Here is a 23,601-nt window from a genome sequence, read left to right on the forward strand (position 1 = left end):
CAGGGAGCGCCACTGGTGGTTGATGAGGGCGGAGATGAGGGGGTGGCTGTGATTTGATTACAGTTCTGCCCCCCCCCCCCCTGCGTGCACGCATGCACACACACACACCAACACGCACACACACACACTGTGTTCATTAGCCCCCCGTGTGGAGACACCGGCCACCAGCCTCCTCATGAATATTAAAATCAATCAGATGAATGTGGAGAAGGCCATGGGGTGTTGGCTTAGGTGTGACCACGTACAGCACACACACACACACACACACACACACAGGCAGGAGGAAGGAAGCACTGCAGGTCACGGTTCAGTCAATTATACCTCTCCTCTTCCTTGACCCTTTACTCTGGGTGTGTTGTGCGTGCCCTGCAGCTCTTAGATGACAGTTAGAGCTATTGACCTGTCAGATACACCACTACTCTAATGGTGAGGAGAGGTGGACATGTCGGTTTCCTCTTTGTTTCCCTTTCTTTTCACTCCCTCTTAAGCAGGTGTAGTGCTTTATTGTGCTGCGGCACATTTGCCCATTTTACCGCTACCTGAGCTGTCATTCGCTTCTATTCACATGATGATTCGGGGTCCTGCATTAGTTGCAGCCATTACTCCCGTACGTCTGCTTGGTACACGGTGACAACATACCATTATCAGACAAACTCTTGTATATGTAGCCGATACATGACTTCCGCTGTGTGTGTGTGTGTGTGTGACACAAATGAAACTCCGTACAGATGCTGCCTCATTTAGAAAGGCGCCTCCCATCATTCCTCTCGGTTCACCCGCATGCAGCTGGAATCTGAATGTTCAACATGTGCGAGCGTCCTCTCTTGTCACCGATCTCCTTCCAAAATGGGAATTAAACTCAGGGAGCATAACGTCTCCTCATAAGTGGACTGTCACTCCTCATTCTATGCACACCCATACACATTAATCCACACAGACCTTGTTTTCAACAAGGGAGGAAAAAAAAAAAACCCACAAAAAACCTTCCTGCACATGCAGGCAAATGAGGAATCTAATTTCATGGGAAATTTAATAAAAAAAAAAACACACTGAAATGATTTCCTCCATCTCTCTTTAATTAGCTCTTTTTAATCACTGCGCTTACAAGGTGTCCGAAAAAGCCTCCAGTCTCTGGCTGCTGGAATATGAATGTAAGGCTGCACATCCCGGCTGATCTCTCCCTGAAATGTCAACTGTTTGATTACAAGGCCATTTCCCATCATCCTTTTCTGCAGTCTGCATGTCACAGAAGCGGGCGCCATGCCTCAAAACGACTGAAATGCTCTGAAGACTTATACCCCGTTCACACTGGGGAAAAAAAATGTGGCTTAAGCAGGATTCGGCCGCATCCAGATCAATCCAGATGTGTTTTTTTTCCGAGTGTGAACACCTCGAATCCGGCTGTATCCAGTTTGATTTCAATCCGGCTAGATCCACCCACGAGAGGTGGATTTAGCCGGATTGGCTCAAATGTGGCTCAGATGTGAACGCAAATGTGGCGAGCGAATCCGGCTAGCGACATGCTACTTCCTGTTAGCGACATGCTACTTTCGGTTAGCGATGTGCTACTTCTGGTTCACGGGGCGCGACACGGGACAAAAAACCGCATGACGCATGCACACACGCGGTCCTGAATGGACTCTGTGTATTATGAGGCACCACCTAGTGGTTTGGAGGACAGAAAACACGCTGGATGAATCCGGATTGAGTGCGGACACAAGTGTGTGCTAGCCAGATTTGAAAATAGGTCTGAACGCATCCAGCTTAAAGGCTGTCTGGGCTCAATCCTACTCTAGCTGGAATGACTTTCTCCAGTGTGAACGGGGCCAAAATGTCCATGTAACAAAATGTGGACTGCGTTGTGTAACTCGTAACTTTATGGTGCATTGCAGCTCGTATATTTACAATAGCAGCTAAGTTAGCTATAGCTTATTCATTCACCTTTCCTCCCTGTGCAGACAGCGGTGTGAGGAAGGCTTGCCAGGTATGCATGAGCATGCTTTCACAACACAACATTATGCATTCCTTTTGACTGCAGAGAATACAAATGTGTCATTTATGCAAGCTAGGCTCTTCTTCTGAGCAACAGTAAGTGGTTCTAACTCGCAAATAAAAAGAAAAGGAAAGGAAGCAGATCATTCTCATGTTACTGACCCAAATGTGTGAGACTGTGAGAAGGCGCAATCAACAGGCGTGTTCAAACAAGCAAGTTAAAATCAGCTAAAGGCTAAATGTGAACATACATTGCAGGATTGTAATAAAGTCTAATCTTCAGATCTCCAAGCTCACAGGGAGATGAAATAATACTGCTGCTGTAGGTTTTATTTCCAGCAGCTCTCTCATAAATGATGTCGGGAGATTTGCCTGAAGTCATTTATTACATGTCAGATGTCGGCCCCTGTGACAGGCGACAATAAGGCATTACTTAAAACGCGCTAACCCGGCAGAGAAGAAAAAAAGTTTTCAGTGAATGGGACGTGATTGCGAGGTGCAGACGTGCTGATTAGCCTTCGACGCTCTGTGACATCTCGCTCCCTCACCTCCGCTCAACCTCCATTCACCGCCACGGCGAGCCCTCTTTTAGATTGGCGTCTGAATAGTCACATAACTTCGCACCACATCTGAATGGCCAGTGATGAACGGGAGCATGAGGTTCAAGTGCACTGATTAGAAAATGTCACATGTGTAATCATCAATCTATACCCTCTCCACATTCTGAGTGCTTTCACCACCAAGTCTGTCTCTCATTTGAATATTAATTAGACAGGAATCACCTGTCGTTAAGTTCCTTCTTTTGTCCGCTTAATTAATTTGATCCTCGCCTCTTCCCTTTACGAAAAGAGGAAGATGCCTTTCTCTAACTTTCAGGCTTGTGAACTTTATTAATATTTCCAGGAAACATAGAGTATATTGAATAAAGATGAATTATCTCTGTGCCTGCAGACCCGACCAGACCAGAGTTTAGACCGGGAATCGGTCACTTGAGCTGATTTGATCATATCTCGTCAGCCTCGACCTTGATTCAGCCCCCGTCTGAGCAACACAACAGCTCTTCATTTGATTATATTCAATTAACAATACCCCCTATACACACTCTCTGCCTCACACACACACACACACACAGACCTGGTTTGATTGTAATTACGGTGAGGGGGACTCGATGAAGGCTTAAAGAGAAATCGTTCTTTGCTGTGCCCGTCTGCTTTTCATTTAACTTGCACGCGTGTTGATTTTTCTCATAAAGTTGCAACGTTGGAATTAATTTCTTCGGATGATCCATCGCTCTACCTTTTGACTTTGAATGATGGCACCTCTCCAAAGTGATTTGTCAGTTCACTGAAGCAAAAAGACTGTGGATTCAGATAGGATAAGGCCCGTTTTCTTATGTGAGAATACGCCAGGTCATCACACCCTCAGATTCTGTTCGCCGCCGCCGCCGCCGCCGCCTCTGCTGACATACAATGTCGGCCTCCATGTCACCATCACACCATCCATTAGCTCGTAATGGAGCGAGACGGTCAGAGTGTAACCTGACCTTCCTGCTCCTGCTGTGATGTGGCAGGAGGAACCTGAAAGGGGCGGCGTTAGGACTAAAAATTTAACCCAAGCAGATACGTTGATCCACGTCGTGTTTGCTGTCAGTATTATCTTCACAGCAGTCTGCAGAGCAGCTAATCACATCCAGCTAATGATCTATTATAGATCAACTTGTTTACAGCAACATCTAGTCTCTGACCTTACCCGCCTCACGCCATCTGTTTTTCTATGGCATCGCCCCAGACTGGTGTGTGACCTGTGAGTGTGTGTACGTGTGTGTTTTCCCTCTGCTCAGTGAGTCTCTGCTCCCTCCCAACTGCTAATAACTCAAATCAGCCGAAAGTCACAGACACGGACGTGAAGTGTGTCGCAGTGTGTACTTCCACAGCAGCCCACTACTACAAATACTGAATCCAACTCATTTAGGTTAAATATTTAATGATTCCTGCTGCAATTACACAGCTGAACCCACATCTGTGTCCATTGTGTTATTGTTATCACTCATTTTTTTCTGCCTCTCAAACTCATCATCCTGCTGATTGGCCTAATGAATGGAGCTCTGTGGACGGTAATGTGTCTGAATAGGCCACTCGAATGATTAGCCCGCCTACATCCGACACAGAAGGGACATATGGAGACGAGGAGTGTCCAGTCAGCAGTCGTCCTAATTCAAACCACATGCATCATGTCGCTATTTTCATTCGTTACTCTCACAACTCTGTAAATATACTATAAGGTAACACGTTGAAATACATGGTTTAAAATGTGTAATGAAATATCGTATATTGATTGATGTCTGCATGCCATTTAAATTTATTAGGCATGACTAAGGAGAGAAGATGGAAATGATCAAAGTTTAGTAATAGATTAATTATGACATTTCCTAAGTAGTTGCACTGACTTTTAATTAGAGGTAATGAGATGCGTGTCCTCCAGTCTGAGCATCGCCAGCATACACACACACACATAGGTATAGAGTCACTATAAATCTGTGTTGTACCTGAGAGCCGTGCAGACAGATCATGCAGCACAAATCTCATTTTTCCCTCCAGGCTTAGATGTTGAGTCAATAACTATCTAATAAGGCAGGAACATGTGTGTTGATGGGTGTAAGAGAGGGGAAGAAACTGCAGGTGAGGCGGCTTAAATACCTTCAGGCTGAGTGATGTTGGTTCTCCATGGCAACAGCAAATGTCACTAATGTAGATATATATATATATATATATATATATATATATATATATTATCAGGCTCAGTTCAAAACAGGAATGTTTATCCTATAAGGAAGTAATCCAAGCTGAAAATGATCGGAGCTGTGTGGCTTTGTTTAGGTACTGGGAAAAATGTTTTTTATTCTTCTATATGATCCTTTGCCTACACAAAGAGGAGAGCTACAGTGTGAACGCTAGAAAGAGGTGACGTATTGTATGAAAGTAGTGTTGAGGGAAGGCAGATGGATAGAGGAGGGGGGGGAGGAGAGAGCCACAGGTGAGAGGGCGCCAGCCTCGGAGCTCCGAGTTAATCACTGCTTCTATTTCTCTGTCAGATCCCGAGAGGAGTGAGCGAGTAAGTGAGGGAGGAAGGGAGGGGGGATGGAAGACGAGGAGGAGGAGGAGGAGGAGGAGGAGGAGAGGATGGAGGGAGCATCTGGCCTTGCGATGGCCACGGGGAAAAGAAAGCTGATTATGAGGCTCTGGCTCTGACTTTTGGGAGAAGTGAGGCTGGATCATGTGTGTGTTATTTCTCAGTGTGTGTGTGGGAATGCGTTTTTTTTTTTTAATGCACATTTATGAGAAGGAGGTTGTGACTTTGTGGGATGTTTGTGTGTCAGTGCCACAGACGCGGAACCAGCGTAACCAAGCGCGGATGTGTTTGCACTGCAGGGATGATGAACGAGCTGGTGTAGTGTTTGTGTTGCTGACCCGAGAAATACGAGGCCTGCCGGAGCTCCCTCGTCACCCACATCCCCTGCTCCTTTGCTCCCCCCCCCCCTCCTCACACACACACTTCATCTCCCTCCTCCTCTTCCTCCCTCTAGTCCTCATCCCTCCATCTCTGCCTCAGCCTTTCGGCCATGTGTGATTTATGAAGAGTTTACCCTCTCCCTTTATGAGTGTGCATAAATAATAATGTGGCCTGTCACTGTGCATAGCCTGCACTGCCATACCTCAGCTGGTGGCTTGTGTGTGTGTGTTTATGAGTGTGTATGCTCACACGTGCTCCATCACTGTGGCTGATGCGACAGATGTGAGTGGACGCAGAGAGAGAGAGAGAGAGAGAGAGGGAAATGATACCTCAGCCCTTTCAGTGCCATAAAGAACCTTTTTAGCTTCATGGCGCTTTGCCTGGAAAAAAAAAAAAAGTTGTTAATAATGCATGTGTTCTTAGTTTCTTTTCTGTTTTCAGGCATCAAAACAAACATAAACCTGTGATGCTCATTTGTGAGGATTACGATCTGTTGCTTCTCCTCAGTGAAAAGTGGTTGACTCCTGTTGTGTTGGTCTTTTATTGTGAAACTGCAGTGGGAACTGGGTCACCATTTGCTAAATTTGCATGATGCTGTAGCCGCTGCACTGAGGAATTTACTTGGGAGTGTTTAGATGAGTCTGTCAGAAGCATCAAAGGGACATTATGTTCAACGTGATTTGGAACTACTGGCGTCTCTTCAAACAGAAAGAAGGGCCGACGTATCCATGTCTCTGTATATGATTCATTATTTTGAAGGAGTCTCTTCCCACATGGCTTGACAATTTCGATTATGCATTTTTGGTTGCGTGCTTCAGTTTGTGAGTGGGAGACAGTGCGTGTCTCTTTAGCCGCCTTTGTGTCTTTGTGTCGTTGCTTCTCTAATCTTGCTTTCTGTGTGTGTGTGTGCGTGTGCAGGCTGAGAGCCAGGTGTGTGTGTGTGTGTGTTTCTAAGAGGTAATCCCCCACATCTGGTATGTGTGCTGTATAGATTCAGGCTGGAATAGAGGCAGGATTAGCCCTGCTCTCACCGGTAATACAACCAATTTTCTACTTGTTTAAATAACACAGGCCAAACATTCCTCTGATGGATCCGACAGTGCCCCGGATACGTGTGTGTGCACAGGTTGAGTGTGTGCAATAGGTGCTCTTGAACACAGAGTATGTAAGTATATCTTTGGGGGGCCATCGATGAAGACATTATTCACCATTTCCCAGTGCTCCTTCCTCTAAAGCAACACGTGTCTCGAACTGTAAGACTATCACTAATTACAATTACCCCTAGTCTATTTATAAAGAGCAAATGATTGTCTACGCCTTGATTCTGATTGATTGCCGTCCCTAAACTGATGTCATGGGTATCAAGAGCCACGTTTCTGCTCAGTCAGGGTGCGATTGCTCTCTAACCCCCCCTTCCCCTCTGTACCTGTGCACTGTCAATATTCATCGCGCTTTACAGCCGTGGAGAAGCCCGTTCTCTACACATCCTGTTCGGCTCTTTGTAGAGCAGCATCTAATTCCTTTCAGGATCTTTACACCTCGACACTAGGAGCACAATTAGCACAGTTAGCAGCTATACAAGGGGGGATATCTGTTTGCTGTGTGTGGCTCCATCGGTTGACCGTAAACTACAGTCCTTTCAGAGTGAGGTTCAATCCACAAACAGACCCATCAGGTATTTTCTGCAGTCTGAGTAGAAGTGTTATTCTCTGTGATTCAGATTTTAGAGCTTTTAAAAAGCAGATGTCTGAAATAGTCTTTATAAAGCTGCACTTTGGAGAAGAAAGTGAGTGAGAAGCTGTGTGTGTGCTGTGTGTATATATATATATATGTGTGTGTGTGAGATGATTGGGTTACCATACTACTGTCAGGATGCTGCGCTCTCCTGAATTATGCATCTCTCGTTCAAAGAAAGAAAGAAGAATAGCACGAGCGGGAGAAAACGGGAGAAGAGTGGGGCAGTCGCAAGATAAATGACAACAGCACAAAAGCATCTCAATAGTCTGCTACCACACACACAAACGCACACTCAGAAACACACACAGCAGTGCTAGACAGCGATGAGAAAGGGGAAGAAAAATGGGTTGATTAGCAGCAGCGGATGGAAAAGGGAAGTGTGTATGTTTGTTTGTGCGTGTCGGGGATGCTTATGTAAAGGTTAGTGGCACCAGTGTGCAGTGGCAGCCCTTTAAAGCAAGGTGGCACTGTTCATCCTCTGACTGTGGTGTCAGAGTGTGTGTGTGTGTGTCAGGGTGTATCCACACCAGTGTTGTTGTGTGTATTTTTAAGTTGTAAAGAGTGTGAGGAAAACTGTGTACAAGTGTGTGTGTGTGTTTGAAGTGTCCCATGCAGTCCTCTCCCTTGTGTGCTCAGGAGCTGCTGCATTTGGCTAATTAATTCGTAGCAAGTACATAAATTATTTATAAAACACTCCACTGTTCCATCTGTGAGATGCAACATGTAAACATCCTCTGCAGTTTAGAGATTGTGTGTGTTTTTAGATTGAAACCCAAATGTTGATGCATTGATCCCAGTGAGGAAATCCTGTTTGCCAGAGGTCAAAGGTCAGGTGTGCAGAGTGGCCTGTGCACCTATACAAGGTCAATTTATTAGGGTGCAAGGTTGCTGTTGTCTCTTGCAAACAGCCCTTTTAATTAAAGAAATGTCTTAAACATGCATTTCCTGTGTAATATAGTCGGGCTTGCAGCCTCTTATGGCACCATAACCCACTGCTGGAACTGTATCTGTCACGGAGGAGAATAAAATACCTACAGTGAAGTGTCTACTTCCAGAAAAAAAAACAGTGTAGTTCCCCTTTGATCAAACTGTAAAAGTGCTTGTGCCATAAAAATATCTCGCCACAATAGGGCTCCATTTTAGTCACGTTCACGGCCCTTTGTTTCTCTCTCTTTCTCATATAAGGTTGTTGACGTGCCTCCTTGGGAATATCATTGAAAGTATGAAAAAAAGGAAGTGTAATAGCAATGTGTTAATGTAGGGTATGTGTAGGTGGATGTATGCTTGACTTTATTTTAATTTGAAAATCACTGTGCATGCCTTTTTTTTTTTGCCCTAGGCTGCATATATTGCCACATTTTAGAACTCGGTGCCCAAGGCAGTGTGTGTATGTGTGAGAATACACACAGGCGCAGTGTTTATCTCCCTCCATGCTTCACGCATGATATTGTATATGGCTTTCATGTATGTCACGGTAATCGCTCTCTTTGGCTCTATACACACACACACACACACACACACACACAGTCCTCCCTGCTAGTCTGGTCACGTTGGATATACACACAGTGTCATGATTTACAGAAGATCATAACATGACAATATAAAGGGGTTGAGCTATTTGTATTTGGCACAGGTCTCCCTGTGTGTGTGTGTGTGTGTGTGTGTGCTATGGAAATGAGAGAGAGAGGGGTCACATTATTCAGCAGTAGTTGACATGCAGCCTCCCCAGGTCCATATCAATATCCCCACACGGACGCAGCGGGGAAAAAATAAGGCGATCTGTTTCCTAGAATACTAATCGCAGCCAACACACACTCACAAGGTGTTGTTCTTCATCCTTGTTGTTGTGTATTTAAAGGGCTGAATTTCAAACCTAGCGTTATAATATTATTATGTGCGATGAAAAGATGGCAGATAGCTGTGAAGTGATGATCTTAGACCTGCTCAATAAACCAAGCCAAACACTTTACCTGTAGTGGTGTTTGGACATGCAGATTGGCTGCTCTCATCATACTATCTATTTCAGCTACAAAGCACCGTCCTGTTTGCAGCGGGTAATCCTCTCTAAACAGTTTTCTTGGAACCGGGTTCCTTTGAAAGCTGCTCAGTTGGTCAGACAATCTGCTGCTTTTTGGTTCAGACTGAAATATCTCAAAAACTTATTGGACGGAGTTTTTTTTGGACAGACATTCATGGTCCTTGGAGGATTCTTTTTAATTGACTCTGTGTGGTGCACTTACTTCTTCTGCAGTGCTGTGAAGTTTGCAGTTGAAAGCTTGATAGTGAATGCATCGCATGTCGTCTCGCATTAACCTGAACTGTGTGCAAAGATCCGGTGCAAAGGCCAATATTTCAGTTCCTAATGTTATTCCAAATGAAGCAGCGCAGGGTTCATACTGTTGATGCTTTCGTGTTTGATTGAGTGATGAGTGGAAGCAGCAGGGCGGCCGTCATCAGCGTCACTCCCCTGCCTGTGTCAGCCATAAAAAATAAACCCCCAAAAAGCAAATCATCATCATCATCCCCCCCTCCCTCCACACATTTAGAGAAGTTGTTGTTGTTTTTCAAAACGAATAAATCGCTTTTGACTGTAGCTCATCCCTGTGTGTGTGTGTGTGCACACATCACATTACGCTCCGAGACTTCTCCTTTGATTGATGCTGTCAGCGAGTTTGGAGAAAGAGACGGAGGCTAGGGAGGAAAGGAGATAAGGGGAGAAAGAGGAAAGCAGATAAAGAAGAGAGAAAGAGCTCATGAAGCATCCATCAGCCGGGCACAATCTGATTGTTTTCCTGGCGTTCTGTCTTTTCTTTTCTCTCTTCTTTTGCGTCTGCCACCGCCTCAATTCCTCATTTTTCCTTCTGCTCACACACACACACACACACACACACATGAATACAGCTGACAAATCTTCTTTGCATGTCGTTGGCCAGGTGTCATGAGGATATTGAATCATGGGAGGTTGAGGTGAGAGGCGGCATCATAGCGTGATGGATGATATATCTCTCCACCTCCCTCCTCGTACTTACTGTTTACTCACACACACACACACACACACACACACAGAGTGTTCAGTTGTTAATTGACATCCTCAACTCGTCTGTTGTTTTATTTCCATCCCTCGTTCCACGGTGTTATTGCTTTTCATTAAGTGGTCATTTCCTTCGCCAGCACCGTCTTAATGAGAGCGTCACGCCGCCGCACACTCATTTATTAAACCACGTAGCTTGCAACGGTGCGGCCTGCAGTCAACACACACCCCCTTTTCTCCCCTTCTATCTGCCATCATGTCCCTGTCTCAATTAGGACTGTTTGTCGTCCTCCCGCCCTCCATCCCCTGTTCATTTGGCCGCCGCTGTCTCTTCCCGTCGTCTCATTGTTGGCAGCCGTGTCATTGTGTTTGACAGCTTCTCATTCTCATGTCAGATCTCATTTGATTGCTAATTTCATACATACACACCTCGCTTCCCTTCTGCTGCGTGTTAACTCCCCTGAACCGGCCGTCTGCGGGACCGCCGGTTCAGATTTTCTTCCTTTTGTTCGCCACAGAATAAAAAAAAAGTTATTGTGTTGCCGAAGAGGCGTCTGGCGGATGTGTTGTGCACTGTAAGAGATTTGTGAGTGAATGAGCTGTGAATCCAGCTCTGTTTGCTCTCCTCAGACACACACACACATCTGCACACTTGGCAGAATGAAGCAGGTTGCATCCCCACTGCTGGCAAGATAAATCACATAAAAGCCTTGCTGTGATCATGGCGCAGCGGAGATGCTATATAACCTGGCTGCGTGTTTCCAGCTTGTTCTTATGCCAGAAATCCCATTGTTTATCCTGTCACACTTATCCTGCAGAAAGATTGTTCATTTCAGATTGTGCAGACATGATGTTTTAACATTTTGGCATATTTAGGACACACTTCTGACTTTGTGTGTGTGTGTGTGTGTCTTCCAGCTGGTGGCAGTGTTTCAGGAAGTCCAACCTGAGAGGATGGACAGTCCCAGAGAGACCATGTCCAACGGCTTCTCCAGTGCAGCCCCGAGTCCAGAACCCATGCACTACTATCCCCACCTGGAGTACCAGGACCCGGCCAGAGGAGAGATTGAAGTCAACGAGGCCAGCCTGAAAGCCAGTATGTCTGTTTACTCCTGCGTGTTTTTTTTGTGGTTTTGCAGCTTCATTTTAAAGCAAAATATTCCGAGTAGAAGAAAACAGATGTTCAGATGTGACAAAAGATTCTGTAAGAAAATGTAAAAAACACCTGAGACACCAGAGGCATGCTCAATCAACACTTTTTGTGCATGTGAGACATCACGGTGAGACAGAAGCGTGTGTGTGTGTGTGAGAGAGAGAGAAAGTACATTTATGGAACAGATGTAAGCTGAACATACTGTTTCAAGAGAATTTTTTTCGCATGTAACTTGATGGCGTGTGAAAACAGATGCGGTGTTGACGTGCGGCGTTCTCTCCTGACGTTCTTTGCTAAGTTTCTTCCTATAGGCAAAAACTCCCCTCTCTCTCCTCTGTGCTCTGTAAAACAAGTCCTATACAGCAGCGGTTTTTTGCACCACAGACCGGTATCATGTAAAACAACTCTTTCACGGACCGGCACAGAAAAAAAAACAAAAATAACAAGTGCATAAATGGACAACTTACTCTTATGCTTAATTAGTGGGAGCCTTTGAGCGTTCTCAGTAATGAGGCGGTCCCATCTGGGGATAATGGGAGACAATGACACCCGAAGCATGTTTCTTATGTCCAGTCCACTCCGTCATTTTGTTTTAGCCGTCGTTAATTGCTTCTGTCCTTCTTGTTCATGTTTTCTACTTTCAAAAAACTCCATGGCTTGTCTTTTAATGCAGGGTGCTCGGTCTTAAGTGCCGAAGCAGTTTTGAAGGCTTCGTTGCCTCATTTGCGAGTCTGTCGCCACATATCACTCAGAGCGGACTTGGTGTGTGAGAATCACCTGTTGGTCCTGATATAGTCTTTTAAATGCAGGTTTCTTTTTCTTTGAAGGCGTAGGCTCCTCTTCTTCTGTCTCCTCGTTAGGCCTTTTCCCCTTTCCGAAGAAGCTCTCCAAAGACGTTTGTTTTTTATTCATTTTTGCTGCTTGTGGGCTTAATTTTGGGGCGCCGTATCCCGTGACCGAGACAAGCGTCTGGGCAGGTGCTTAAAGGCACAGGCGGATGAATCTGATCCATTTATAAAATGAAACAGATAATGAATAATATGTTTTGCTCAGTCTTTCTGTGCGGCCCGGTACCAAATGACCCACGGACTGGTACCGGTCCCCGGCCCGGTGGTTGGGGACCACTGCTATACAGTCCTGATTCATCACAGATATGTGGGTTAAATGCGCCATTTTAGCCTCCTTTTCTTATCACACACACAGTCCGAATATAAAAGTAAAGGAGTTACTGGGTCACAGTGCATCTGCAGAGGGAAACATCATAATAAGAGCGTTCAGTCAGGAGCCTCAGGGAGCCTCTGGGGAAATATCTGCTCTGTCTGGGCTGCAGCCTGCTCTGGCTATAGATACATTTTTACTGTAAGCAATCTAGAGCATGATTTTTATCACTCTTGTATTCTCCTCCTGGATTGATTCCTGTTTAAATGACAGCTGAAGGATAAAGGATGAAATGAGCCTGGGTGTGATTTAACGAGGCTCCGTCTAATCACTGGGTGCTCCTGCAGCTTTCCTTGGTTCTTCTCTCTCCATCTGTTGGACAGAGGAAAACCAGCCCTCATGTACACACACACACACACACACATCTGCCCTTTGCCACCCCCTCTGTCTGTGCCCACTTTCACCCCATGCCCCATCAGCTGCCTTCCCTCATTTCGGGCCTACTCTACTATTCAGCTTCAGCCACCTGCCATCCAGGGGCCTTAGACCTTGACCCCCACTGCCACAAACCCCAGGAAATCCTCTCCCTGCTTTCTCTGTCTCTGCATGGCCCCCGACTTCTAACTAGATTAGAACTGTAGCCTGTTAGCATGCCCAGGGACCAGCCAAGCGTGAATGGACTAATTCCTGTCCCCTCCACCTCCACCACCTCCACTACCACATGTCTGTTCCACCCTGTCTTTAACCCAGCGGGGCTCTTTCCTCCCCCCTTTCCACCAACCCTGTTGAACCTTGACTAACTTAGTTACGATGTGACCCCCGTGACGCCCCCTCATATAGAGCAGACTGATGCCGCTTTTGTCATCCGGGCATGCACGCGCAGGCACACACTACACACACAAAAGAATCGGCATTCAAGTTAAACAACCAGTCACACCCAAAGCATCCATTCAATGCTTTAAAAAAAATAATGTATCAGTTAAGTGACATCAAGATATGAGCAGCTGTGAATGAAGGCTCTAAGCCCTTTATCAACAAATCATGTAAATCAGAGAAAATGTCGGTTATTGCAAACCATGTGCTTTAATCAGGTTATTACCTTAATCTTATTATTCACAATAATCTGGTTATAGAGCGGATGTCATTGCTGAGAGTGGTGGTGGACAGGACAAGAAGAAATTCATTAATCGGTCGGGCATCAAAGTGTTTCGGTGTCAGGTTGGACCAGTTGCAGTCACACTGCCCCTGTGGGATGATTAGACTTGCATTGATCCACTGCTACACTGACACACACACACTTCTAGGAAGAGAGTCCTTATCACATCATCCCATGAGCAGCCTGAGTCTTGGCTGCTCAATCGATCGGCAGAAAAACAAGACCACCCTGGCCTGTGGCATGAAAACAACGATGTACACACACACACAAGCAAAGCTCTTCTGGGAATAAATGTACATATATGTAACGCATTCTTGCACATGGCACACACTGATTAATCTGTGCACCATGACACATACAGTCAGTCAGAAACATGAGGCATCCTTGTCTTCATCCTGTCCCGGCAGTGAACTGAGCACGTTCACAGAACTCAAAACAGGAGGAGGTTCTTAAAATAAACCGCTGTGACTTGCATAAGCAACCTAGTTAAGAGTCAGAGGCAGATAAACACTGCGCTGGAAGTTTACAAGGCCTCTTCAGGCCTCTCTGCAGTTACACCAATCTCAATGCAAAGATAAGGGAAGAACATAGCTTGGGTGTGTTTCAGCCAGGCGTTCGGGTTTTCTCGCCTTGAAGTGGGCACCGAGTCGAGGGTTTATTTAAAGCTGGAGGGTGGGTGCCTTACAGTTGTGGGGGAGTAAAACCTAAAATACAATTTTAGTGCTTCCACCTCTCCTCAGTGATTTTGAAGAGAGTCTGTGATCTGGAAATACATCAAAATTCTCTTCATGTTGCTAAAAGGGCAAGAGTGAGGCTCAGTTCTTGTCCTGAGGGCTGTGAATGCCTCGCTGCTGAAGCTGGAGTTTCTCTGCACAGCCTCCACAGAGGTCTTAGATTATACTTTTGATCAAATGCAAAACCAGAAAAAGCACTTTTAGCTCAAAAAGTACAATTGAAAATGCACAGATCTTCTTGTAAGAAGAATTCCTCGTAGGAACTACTTTCTACCAAACTACACCCAGAAACTGTGTTACGGCAGTGTGTGCATCCGTCTGCCATGGGTAAATAGGAGCAGCAGCATTTTTATGCAGCCTTGTTTTGCACTGGCTCTGTCCTGAAGCCCTCCTCTACTTGCCACAAACACCCTTCATTAGTAATTCCTCTGAGACAATCTTGTTTTGCGGCCGTCCAAACGGTGGTTGACCTGAGAGAGTCACAACTGTCACTCTCATCAATATCCCTGACCCTCAGTGACGCTGCTTGACCCTCGTGGGGGGGGGGGGGGTCGCTGCGGGTCAGAGGTCAAATGCAGCGGCGGCCCTCAGGTTCCTTCACATGGCTCGTCCCGGGCAACGGGAAGCTTTAAGTGGTAGGAGGATTGATGGAGGCAGATTTGAGGTCCAATGGATAAATGGAGGAGGATTTATGAGGGCTGACCGCTGGGTAATGGACCCTGACTGTGACCATGGAGAGGTCTCGGTCACTTCACAAAGTCGCATCATTGATATTGTAGTAAAAGACGAATGTGTGTGTGTGTGTGGGGGTGGGGGTCATGGTGGAGGATTCGCAATGATGTAGCCTATTTGTAGAGCTCATTTAGAAAATCCATTATAGCCACTTTGGAGATAAGTTCATCATTCAGGATCTGTGAAGTCTAAAGGTATTTTGTACCCATTGTCCTTGCACTTTCAGTCATTGTGTAATAATAGATGTCATGCTTAGCTCACTCTACATGTGTGGCTGTGTAAATCCATTTTTATCTGCAGTGTACCAGACAGGTGGGATCAGAACCGCTCATTACTTTTTACCGCTTTCTATACACAGCTGCTCTAAACTTAACAAATGCATGCGCCGCTCTGGAGAAGCAGAAATAGTGCCTTTTGTGGTTACATGGTTGGAGCGAGTGCAGCAGTGTTACGAGTACAGTTTTTGAATAACCGATCTCAAGTGCCATAAACAAGGCTGAAATGTTTCAGCAGCAGTGTAACACTTTATCAAAGCGGATAAGGACGGCGCAGCTTTAAAGTCAGACTTCCTGCTTGCATCTTTTCACCTCACATTTGTGTCTTTGTGTATCGCCGTGTTGCTGCCTTTGCGTTAAATCTGAGCGCACCTTCACTAAGGATCCCTTTTAACGGCGATGAGAAGTATCTGAAGATGGCATGACCTAGTTTAAGATGCACGCAAAATTAACAAGACACAGAGAAATAAAGGGAAACATCCGAGAGGCTGATTTTTCTGATGCCTTTTGATGCGTGCGTCACTTTTTCATGCTGGAGAATATGTGTTAAATCAAAGTATATTTCATTAGTGCAAATTTCTGGGTTGATGTAAACTATGGAGCTTTAATCTATAGGAACATTTGAAACAATATGAAAAAAAATAGGCAAACATTTGTGAGGGATGGCACTGGAAATGGTATCGGATCACATAAAATTCCCTGTCCGCAGAGAGGAAGCTGAGAGCGCCTCCGTGTCCAGCAGAGAATACCTGACACTTCATGATAATTGATAAAAATGATTAGACAGCCCTGAAGAGAAAAATCAGATGACTGAACGTGTGCTGGTGTGTTTGAAGCAGAAAAGATATGTGTGTGTGTGTCTGAGGCAGTTGGAGTGATCATTCTTCATCACACACACTGTGTGACCCCTGCCAGTTCTTTCTTTCCCACTTGTTTCCTCCCTCTGCTCGCTCTATTCTGGCCACGTTAGACCAGGACCCTGTCTCTGACCCTCCAAAGAGAGATTGATTACAGGAAAGAAGAGGATTTTGTTTGCCTTCCCTCTCTTGTGACTGTGTTTCGAGGTTTTCACCCTTCTCGCGTCTCTGTCACCATCTCCTCTCTGTGTTTTGTTTATCTACCTTTCAGCCTTTTTCTCTGCCCTGTCTTTATTTTCTCCCCTGTCGGGTTATATTTAAAAACACTATGGGGTTTTTTGCTTGCACAAGTAGCAGCAGGCTCGCTATTGAAAGCAAGGAGCAGCTTGAATTGTGTTTTTTTTTTTTTTTTTGTGGCTTCGGGCCTGCCCATGTTATCATTCTCTCTCTGGGCTCTGCTGGGCTGCAGGGAGGGGTTGTGGTGAGTTTGGTGTGTGTGTGTGTGTGTGTTTGGAGGCGTGGACGCAACAGCTGGTCATATGTAAGTGTACGCTGTGGGTGGGTGGGTGGGTTGGGTGGGTGTGGAGTTGAGTGCTGATGAATCATCCCAAAATACACTTTTCCCCACATTTTGTAGTCCTATGTCTGTTTCCATGAGCATCGTCCCTTTTGCATTTAACATCTTCTCTTTCTCGTCTCAGATACACCCCTGCTGGTGAGGAGCAGCAGTGACTCTGCTCTCGCCCCGCCCCATGAGATCACACCCACAGCTCCACCCGAAGACCAGAGCAACAGGCCTCCTGGACTGGTGAGCATATAGCATCACAGTGACCTCAGCTCCCGGCGTCAGTTTTGTAGCCGCTTGGCTAAAAATAAAGAGAACGAGATACGGTTGAAGCTCTTGATGACACTTGGAAAAAATGTTATTTACGTCTTATTTGAAGGAAACATTGAAGGATTTTTTTTTTTTTTTGGGTGGGGGAAGAACAAGAAAACTGAATTGTCTCAGACAAATGGAAGCCAGAAGACAGTAAATAAATAACTGACAGGAACATATTTCATCTCCAATTATGTCTTTGGTGCGCCAATTCCCTCACTGACAACCCCAGTCAATGTCCCTCTTGTGGTCCAGCTCCATGCCCCCGGGCTGTACTTTGAAAGGGTCGGCTTTTCAAGCGCTCGCCTTCTTTTTGTCGAAAACAGGCTGCCATTAAAGTGGACTGTGTTTTCTGGCTTTTTCTTGTGTGATTGAATGTGTGTGGTGGGCAGGATGGAGGCTGGATGAGGTCACACTGTGTGTGTGTGAGAGAGAGAGAGAGAGAGGGAGAGGAAAGTCAGGTAGAGAAGGAGAGCTGTTGTTTAGCTCCCACTGTGTTTAACTCAGCAGTGACTAAGCAGAACACGGGCATCAGCGGGCGACGAGTAAACACAGTGACAGAGCCCCATATTTCCTGTCCACAAAACGTCGGGCCTCGTGCGCTTCAAACAGCTCAGCCGGACCAGAGCGAACACGCTTATTATAGATGATTTCAAATATATCTACGTCTCTGCTGCCTTGACAAATGACTTCCAGACTCGCTGCGGCCTTATTTAAAAGCAGACGAAAGAATTGCCAGTGAAGAAAAGCCCGTGTGAAGCGTTTAGAATCAGAGGTTTCAAAACATCCACATTAGCCTGTATGCATGTTAGGCATCAACATGTTTTGTAGCCAAACACAGCCCTGCATCCCACTACATAACAGAAAGAAAGTTAGTTTTCCAGCTGCTCCCGCTCTGGAACCACAGCTTTATCTCCTGCCTGTGTCCTCAATCAATAATCAGTCTTTAAGCAATTATAGCAATCTGATCAAAAGTTGGGATCCAGACACTGTAAGCACAGCGCAGAGGAGAACAAAGCAACACTGTGGTTCTGTGTGTGTCTGTGTGTGGGGTAAGACTGGCAGACCGTCACAGTTCTTGGGCATATTGAGTCCTGGCCCTGATGGACTCTATAGATCAATACGCTATCACTTCATCCTCTCTCATCCACTGTACCAGCACATCTCTACACACTCACTCACTCGAATAAACACACACTCACATTTGTCCCTTTTTGTCTTGAAGGGGGGTATTGAAAGCTCGATTACTCAGCCTGATAGGGTGATTAATATGGATCCCATCCCTTTAATTGATTTCTGTAGGCTGTTATGGTAAAGGCCAAGGTTGGCCCACCTTTTTTTTTTTTTTTATTAGAATAGCTAATGAAACTTGCAAAAGGCTGAGAAGAAGTGCTAAACATGCACTCTGCCCTTTAATTGATTTGGCCTTCCTGCCATGTTCGAAGTGAATAAACGAGACGTTTAATTTCAACACTTACTCCTCTCACCTCTGCTCTCCTTTTTCTTTTTCTTTTTTTTATACCTTGAGGTTCAGTGATGCAGCACGTGTGTGCAGTGATGCCAGCAGCTGTATGTTTGAGGATTCACACAACAGTTTGTGTTTTCTACACGTGAAAGCACTGCAGCATGTTGCTGTGACGGATACGACCAAGTTCAGAGAGCACACTGAAGCTGTGGTCCTGCTGTTTGTGTACACACCCAAGAACGCACACACACACACACACACACACACACACACACACACACACACTCTCTCTCTCTCTGTTTTCACAGCTACCTGACGTGTAGCAGGAAGTACACAAAAGAAACACACACCTCATTACTCATCTGTCTGACAACAACCACACATCTCTCATATGTCGGCACACTAACCTGTCACTCACACACACCTCTGACTACAAACAAAACACAAAAACATGGATGGCAGCGTGCAAAAGTCTAACGGAGAAGACAACCTGCTGGTTGTGCGTAGACGGGTTTCACTTGTTTTTTGTTTTTTTGTTTTATTTTTCGAGCGTGCCAAATTCAAATCAGTCTTAGATGACACTAAAAACTGAAACTAACTAGAAGCTTTATGATAGCTCACTTCTGGAAACATTTGAATTTGATGCACTCATATGGGACGCACAGTGTAACAGAAGCAGCGAACAAAGTGGCGGCTGATGCTGAAAAGTGGTTGAAGTGTAGTGGAAGGGTTGAAAATGTCACTTGAGGTGTGAGAGATAAAAGGAATTGTTGTCACAACGACACAGGTTCAGGCGTCATCAGACGTGTAAACAGCACAGAGGGGAGTGTTGTTTCATGGCATCTTTAAGCAGAGATAAGAGTTAAGATAAAAAAAAAAATCTGACTTCTAAATCTTAGTAGTTTATCTAAGAAAGATCTGAAATTGTTTGTAGGTTTTTTCACCTTGTGCTTGAACAGATGTAAGGCAAACCAAATAAAGCTACTGTACTAAAGCTAAATAATTATTAATAATAATAATAATAAAGAGGATGATGGCAGTAATGCAGCATGGCATCAATCTAATCTGAAGTTGTCATAATGCTGCAGTCTTTACATCATACTGTGAGAGGCTGGAGTGATATTATTCAGTCTCTATTGAGAGCAGTCAGCGGGCCGAGCTGATTGGCTGAGCACGGCGGGGGTCCTAAAGAGGAAAGCTGCTGTTTTTATGTGAAATGGAGTGCTCTCAATCAGAGATTAGATTGACACTGGGCATTACGGCGTGATCCCTTAATGTTAAAGCCTGGTGTGTGTGTGTGTGTGTGTGTGTGTGTGTGTGTGCATCCTTACATGCCATATCTTACATAATACATGTGATTTTCTTGTAGGGAAGTGAGGGATTTTATGTCACTGCGGTTCAGTTCCTGTAAAACAGTGCATCTGTGCTGTGGTTACATGTGTTCACCTGCGCTCCTGCCAACCTTGCGTTCCCAGAGGCTGTGTGTCTGTGTGTGAGTGCCTCTGTGATGATGCTGTAGCGGGGAGGGAAGCCTGTGTTGCCTGTGTGCTTTGGCTTAATGGCGTTGTGGGAAGATGCACAGCAACAATGGATCCTGCAGCTCGTCTTCCTGCCCCCGCACACACACACACACACACACACACACACACATATGCGCTCTATTGTGGGGGGTAATCTCACATTGCCCAGATAAGTGGGTCACTGTTTGTGCAGACAGCTTGTGTATGTGTACGAGTGTTTTCATAATAACAACATTTTGATGTGTGCAGCAGCAGAGGCGATATGTGTAGTGATATTTGGAGATGTGGTTGCAGAAGGGGTGTGTAAAGCGTGTATTTATTCTGCATGTTGAGAGAGGGTCCGCTGGGGAGTTGGGTGTGGTGGTAGGTGGTGGGGGGGGGGTTGCTAGGGAGCGGGCTGGTGGGCGGGAGCTTTTTATCCATTAGTACTGGTGACACAATGAAAGTGACAAGGCAGAAGGACCTAATTGCACCCTTCTTGTCTTTAGTGATTTGGGGCAATTTCTCTGTCCCACCTCTTGAGACTGTTTGAGCGCCTCGCAACAGTTTGACGCTGTCGCTTTCTCTCTCGCTTCCCACATCTCTTTCTCTCTGTCTTCCTTTTTTTTTATTTGTTAGCCCTAGGGTTGTTGATTTTACGGACTTAAAAATAGCCTGACACAGGGCAGGGATGGATGGAGGGAGGGGGGAGGGAGAGGTAGATGGATAGAAATATACATAGAGTGGAGGAAGGACAGCAGCGTGAGGAAGGAGCTCAGCGTTCGGCGGTCATCCTCTCTTCACTATCTGCTAAGGTGATTGATGGCGGCGTTAGATTGCTTTGCTAATTGGCGGCCTCTTCCTATGCATCGACGAGTGTTTGTTTAGTGCTCTCAAAGGTAGGAAGCTGTTCATTTGTCACTGCAGCTAATGTGCATGTTTGTTTTGTTTTGGCAGGAAGTAAACCATGTACTGAGAGACGTCTTGGACCGACACACGGGCAACCAACCTGCCAAGATGAGCCAGGTTAACGTCAGGTAAGTGTGCAGGTGTGGAGTGGAGTTTGTCCTTAGAACAACGGACAGGTCATTGTATAGAGATAAAGATGGAGATGAGGATTAATACTCTTTGTTTGACAGCACGACACGGGGTGGATTAACAGTCTGTGTGTGTGTGTGTTTGGGCTAGAACAACAAGGCACATTGTATACATATGATTTAAAGAGGTAGAGACAATAGAAACAGAATAGCAAATTAGCATGCTACATCACTCCAAGGGAAACTTTGCAGAAGCTCTACTACAGACTGCATTTTGTGCGTCCTCGGTGTGAACTTCAGGGTGTGAGCGTGCAGAAGACGATGCTGAGAGTTCCGCGCATGCAGGTGGAGGATGATGCTACGGTTGTGGAGAGCGGTGCAAAGCTGGGGAACGTCGCTAATACTGTTAGCACTAAAGCTAGATTTGCTCGGCGTGCGTGCGTGTGCGTGCGTACACAGACGTCTCACCATGGCAACCTCTGGACCCCATCGCTCACAGACCTCTCTGGCTTGACCGGGAGTCGCATCTTCATCTTTCATTTTTTTTCTTGGCTGTCATTCACGGGGTAACCACGGCAACGATTGAACCCTCCATCACCTGTCTCACCCAGCGAACCTGTGACAAGATTACTGATAACTTTACAACATCCAGTACAAAAAGCTGAAAGAAAATTGGTCTTTACAAACTCACGGGTGCTCCACCTCGGTCGGAGTGACAGATGGTGATTCTTCAGCGTTTTTACAGTACAGTGGTGTCTTGACAGCGCTGTGATACAATGGAGGCATGGCTCTCACAGATAGTTTGCCATGGTAACAGATGGTTGGCAGTTGATGAAACCACGACGAGGGCACATTTTCAGGAGTCCCGGCCGCAGGTTTGTTAGGCACTCGGCCTCCGTTGATGTAGAGGAAGTCAACCCAAGAGTGGAAGCTCCATCTGTCTCACTCCTCGTTGCTCTTTTCATCCGTCCCACTGTCCCTCGCCTTCCTCTCTCTCTCTCTCTCTCCCCCCCAGTGGAATGACTGTGTTTGTTTGTGTTTGTGTCAGTGGGATGCTAAAATGGGTGAGCGGAGCTATTCTGCATATTAGCGTGCGGCGCTAACAAGTTACGGTTGCCTCTGATGAGCTTGTTTGTGCTGCCGTTTGTTTTTTTTTGTGATGAATGTAAATGGGATGAAGCTGTGTCTGCACACAGACAGCACACTGTGAATGCACATACCTCTGTATTATACTGTGTGTTCTGTTCTGGCCTGATGCTTTAGCAGCACTGAGTGAGCCGTGCGTACGTGCACACGTGTAATTTAGATGTAACTGTGTTCTTTAATAGATGTAAATGTGATGCATGTGTGTATCTGTGATTTTTCAATTTCGAGGAATGTGACTGATGGTGTTTGTGAGTATGCACGAGAGGTAGCAATAAGAATGCAAATTGGATGTGTGTGTGTGTGTGTGTGTGTACAGTATGTGTGCAACCCTGGCAGAGGTTAACAAGAGCAGGGTGACAGTGACAGAGGAGGCTGTTGTAATGATCCCAGCTAGTCCTCAGGCCTGTGTGTGTATGAAGCGCATAAACCTTGAACTTAAGTGCTGTTCTTGGTTTTTAACTCACCTAAGACCACCTTCGCGTTCTTGGGACTCCACCCTTGCATCTGCCCCCGCCTTTGTACCAAGGTGAAATCCTCCTCCCTGCCCTTTTTCCTCTGCTTAGAAGTAAGAGAAAAACGTGGAGTTGCCCACCTTGGTCGAGTCTGCACTCTGCCCCGGACAGGGGCAAGGGAATAATCTTCAGTGAAACAAGGACAGGAGAGTCGTTTCCCTTCTAATGATGCAGGCTTACAAATTCAAGATTTAAGATTTAAGACTTCTTAAACATTTCCCTCTACACATTTATTACAGCACTGCTATTGTTTTCTTTCAATCCATTCGTGTCATTAAACCTACAGAGACTCATGTCTTCTATGTTCTTCTGCCATCATGCAGGTACGCCCCACCACCGGCCCCCTCCTTTACTAACCAATATCAAAAGCAGCCCTCTTCCTGTTTATCTTTAGTGGTATTGTCCTTGTTTATCTGAAGCTAAAAGCCACAGTTCAGGGCTCTGCAGAGATTATTAGAGAAGCTCATTCTGTTTCATCTCTATCTGCTCCTCTATCTGTCTCTTTCTTTTATCTCCTGCTCTCTTCTTTTGTCCACCGGCTAGATTGGGTAGTTGAGAAGCAGGTAGATAAGAGGTGAAGTAGCCACCTGCGCCCCAGCGACACACACACACTCACACACACACACATCAGTCTGATGTTTGGCAGGACTACCTGTAAGCTAATTTGTATCCCTATCTGTGTAGCCGGGAGGCAAATGCAAATGATTTAGTAGAGCTTGCACATAGAAAG

General features: G+C 45.7%; 1 protein-coding gene across 3 annotated transcripts in view; it reads left to right on the forward strand.

Annotated features, from left to right (window-relative positions):
- LOC114432213 (partitioning defective 3 homolog B-like) overlaps window positions 1–23,601 on the forward strand; it is a 96,575-nt gene that overhangs the window by 9,886 nt on the left and 63,088 nt on the right. For all 3 annotated transcript variants that reach the window (XM_028400087.1, XM_028400086.1, XM_028400089.1), the window contains exons 3-5: window positions 11,189–11,366; window positions 17,037–17,143; window positions 21,134–21,213. In XM_028400087.1, coding sequence (XP_028255888.1) covers window positions 11,189–11,366; window positions 17,037–17,143; window positions 21,134–21,213 — 365 coding nt within the window. The remainder of the gene's footprint in view (window positions 1–11,188; window positions 11,367–17,036; window positions 17,144–21,133; window positions 21,214–23,601) is intronic.

This window comes from Parambassis ranga, chromosome 2 (genome assembly GCF_900634625.1).
Source record: "Parambassis ranga chromosome 2, fParRan2.1, whole genome shotgun sequence".
Taxonomy (NCBI): Eukaryota; Metazoa; Chordata; class Actinopteri; family Ambassidae; genus Parambassis; species Parambassis ranga.